Source organism: Bactrocera tryoni, unplaced genomic scaffold (genome assembly GCF_016617805.1).
Source record: "Bactrocera tryoni isolate S06 unplaced genomic scaffold, CSIRO_BtryS06_freeze2 scaffold_138, whole genome shotgun sequence".
Taxonomy (NCBI): domain Eukaryota; kingdom Metazoa; phylum Arthropoda; class Insecta; order Diptera; family Tephritidae; genus Bactrocera; species Bactrocera tryoni.
In genome coordinates this window covers 47,588-51,442 of record NW_024395854.1, presented here as the reverse complement: position 1 = coordinate 51,442, position 3,855 = coordinate 47,588, and the positions used below count along the sequence as shown (strand labels likewise).

At 35.9% G+C, this 3,855-nt stretch overlaps 1 protein-coding gene across 1 annotated transcript; it reads right to left on the bottom strand.

Annotated features, from left to right (window-relative positions):
- Positions 1 to 843: 843 nt before the first annotated feature.
- On the bottom strand, positions 844 to 3,572 carry LOC120780079. Its single transcript, XM_040112349.1, has 3 exons — positions 2,955 to 3,572; positions 2,521 to 2,868; positions 844 to 1,122 (listed from the first exon to the last, which is right to left on the bottom strand). The coding sequence occupies exons 1-3, from the start codon at positions 3,438 to 3,440 to the stop codon at positions 844 to 846; spliced, it is 1,113 nt and encodes a 370-aa protein (XP_039968283.1). The 5' UTR covers positions 3,441 to 3,572.
- Positions 3,573 to 3,855: the final 283 nt, after the last annotated feature.

Sequence of the window (3,855 nt, the reverse complement as noted above, 5' to 3'; positions counted from 1 at the left end):
TGTATGTCATCAAATCGCCAGCAATTTTTGATTGAATGGTGAAATTCAGTGTGTGTACATCATTATTCTTTGCGGCAAGAATTGCTCGTTGACTTAACCAAGCATAATTCTGATAATTCTCACTAAAGTTTGGGAAAACATTTTCAATAAGAGCTAATTCGGAGTCTACAAATCGGGAAAAGTAGTTGGTAAGAGTAATTAATAATTCAGATGTCGCATCAACTGGGACTTTTCCATTTTCAACAGCAAACAATTGTTTGGAAAATTGTGCAGCACTTTGATCATTTTGAACTCTCATACTAGTGGTTAGCGATAACGTTTTTACGTTATTCCATAAAGGTGAAGCTTTCAGGCAAGCATTCAATTCATCTGCAGGCGTTCGACGGGGAATTACTGGTGTCTGCCTGAAATCGCCTGCCAACAATATCATCAAACCGCCAAAGATGTTATTTCACCGAAGGTCCTTCAGTGTGAAGTTAAGTGTTTCAAGTGATTTCTTATGTGCCATAGTGCACTCATCCCAAACAATGAGCTTGCATTGCATCAACAATTTTCCCATTGCACTGGATCGGGAAATATTGCATGTTGGAGTATCAATTGTGCTTAAATTGAGTAGCAACTTAAGCGCAAAATGTGCAGTACGACCGCCATCTAGAAGAGTCGCCGCAATTTCAGATGATGCTAACGCCAAAGCTATGTCACATCTTGATCGAATAGTGGCCAAAATCAATGAAATGAAAAATGTTTTCCCTGTTCCTCCAGGTGCGTCCAGGAAGAATAGACCACCGGTATTATTGTCCACAGCTTGCATTAATGTCTCGTATACTTGTTTTTGCTGTTCATTCAGCAACGGCACATTATTTCGACGAATTCCTGCAATGTATCAACATTGTATTGCAGCTCTTGATTGAATTCTTGATTGAATGCATTGTGTATCGATCGATTTGGCGCAATCATTCCTACTTCAATCAGTAGCTTGTTTGCAATAGTCAAGCATTGATCCTCAATCAGAATCAATCCTTCATTGTAGATTTCATCGGTTATTTGGAAGTCAGGATTATTCGTTTGAATGCGGAAGTGATGCAAGATATCTTCAAAGGGAAACTGGGGTACCTTTGACACCTTTTTTTTGAAATAAAATTTCTCGAAATGTGTTTGAATTATCATAAAATAAGTTGTTACCTGCTTTAGAGCAATTATTCAGCTTTATAATATTGCCGGAGTTTTTTTTTTCAGCGACTCCCTTTTACACTTTAATTTACAGTTTTAAAAAAAAAGCCATTTTGTCAAATGTGCCCCTGTCACGGGGTACATTTGACTTTAGGAGGGGAGCATTTGACACCTACATTAAATTAAAATAAAACAGCATTTTGTATATAAACTCATTTTATTTTAATTTTGGAAAGCAAAAAATATTTCAGTTACAAGTTTTGAATTAAAAGAAAAGAAAAATTTAAAGGAAATGAATTATAAGTTTTGATAAAAAATTATTTTATATAATACTTTGATAAGTCCAGTTTAAAAATGTATTTTGTACGACACCGTGAAGTTGAAGCAGGATTTTCAGGAACTGGCAACTTCAGCTCTATTTCACTGCGCATAATTATAGCCAAATCTTCAATTTCTGGATTAACAAAAGCCATGCTTGAAGGAGATGTCTTTCGGAAAAATTTGATGTTATAAGTGCAGTTGCCAAACGTTTCTATTATTCGACCTACATAGAAAACGGTGTTTTTGATGTTTTCTTGGAATTTTACCAGAACGTAGTCTCCCACAGTCAAATTATCATCATCAGTTATTTTGTGTGTCTCTAAATCATCTGCCCGGGATTCAAGGTAACCTTCATCATCAGGAGGGAATCCAGTAGAGTTAATTGTGTCAACGTAGCTAATGTTACCCGTACTTTCGTCTGAAGATTCGATTTTCAGTTGAGGTTTTCTTTTTAGCCTGGTTTGTTCTCTTCTGTGAAAACTTGAGAGTGCGCTTGGCGGTTTTAAAATTTTTCTTTATAGTAGTAAGCTGCTCAATCCTTCTTTTTTCAGTTGAAGAAGTAAGGATTCGGGAAGTTCCACTTCTCGAAGATTTCGTGGATGCATGCAGTTGCGATATAGGCCTAACTGATTCTGGCGTAGTACATGGTGAGTTATAATATAGGTTGCTTTGTGGATTTTTTGTAGCATTTTGTGATGAATTCATATCATCTGATCTATCAGGATGAACGCGTTCAACTTCCTCATCTGTTACAGACTCCAGCGCAAATGTTTCATCTTGAAAAACCTGCGTATTGAGAGGACAAATTCCTGTTACTTTGAATCCGTTCATTATGTTTTCTGGGGAAAATGCTCTTTGAAATGGTTGTTGAGTTAAGGTGCCGATATCATATATACTGATTTGTTTTCCAGGATTTGTGGTTAAAAAATCGTTAAAGGCTTTGCGACAAAATTGCTTAAAGGGTCCGAAAACTGATACATCCAAGGGTTGTAGACGATGGGATGTATGTGGAGGAAAAGAAAATAATACAATTCCAGCCTCGGCGCAATAGTTAATGCTTTCCAAACTGCAATGTGACGCATGATTATCAAGCAGAATTAGAATTGGGTTTTCAACTGAACAGTTCGTAAAGTTTTTAATGTGTTTCAGCACATTTGCAAAGAGTTCGGAAATCATCCATCCGGATTTTGTATTCAATATCAACGAACCGGGCATGCATCCATTTCCGAATCTTTCACTGAAACGTACACGAGGAAATATATAAGCCGGAGGCAAACGATTTCCGCAAGCGTTAACTATGCCAACGATTGTAACCAAGCTGCCGCGCTCAGCGGAACATGCTTGAGAAACAGAACGTTGTCCTTTTGCAGCACAAATCTAGAGAAGAAATATGTTATTTAAAGTCATTAACGTGTATTTTCAACCAGGCTAAAAATACGACTAAATTTATAAGCCTATCTTACCTTAATAGGCTCCATCACGGTAGTTAAACCAGTTTCGTCCAAATTATAGATATCTTTTGGCTGAAATGAGTACTTTTCAAACAACGTAGTAAGGTTTTTGAAAAAACTTTCCACTGCTGATTTAGTAAAACCGCGTAATCTTGCCAAACTGATCTTTTCAGGTTTACGAAGAGATATAGAATCATTTCTTTTAAGAAATCCGTAAAGCCAATCTTCTCCAGCTTCTTTGGATTTTTCCCAGGCAGTTGGAGTAACCAAATTTTTAGCTTTAGCGTAATCATATGCAAACTTTTTTAAAGTTTGATAAGTTAAGCCGTAAGAATAAAAAGCACATTTCTTGACGTAATCACAAATATCGGTTTCTTGTTGCTTATTAAATGTCTGGCGAGATGTGAATTTCGATTGAAATTTAAAATAATCATCAGAGCTGCTATCATTGCCAGAATCTGAAAGATTGCCAGAAGGTGCCTTATGTTTTAAACGCATGATTAGAGTTGTTCTATTTATTCCGTATTTGATGGCAGCTGTAGTTTGCGTTTCAGTCCCATTTCTGATATCCGTTATTGCCTTTCTAATATTATCTTCATTTATGGCACACCGATTAGTCTTTTTTTTGTAATTGCGTACCATTTTCCTGCTGAATATCAACACTAAATTGAATAAAGTGCATTCATTACTTAGTCAAAACAGAGACGGGGTACATTTGACTTTTGTCAAATGTGCCCCATTCAAAAATGTCAAATGTACCCCAACTGAGTTTACTTTAGAAATTTCAATTTTCTTACCTTTTCAATTCTTTTATTCTTAAATTTCCAAATCTTTTCAAAATTATTGATAATAATACTAGTTAAGTTCACTTAGCACTTTATAATGGTGTTCAATTGACTTCACAAATGTCTTG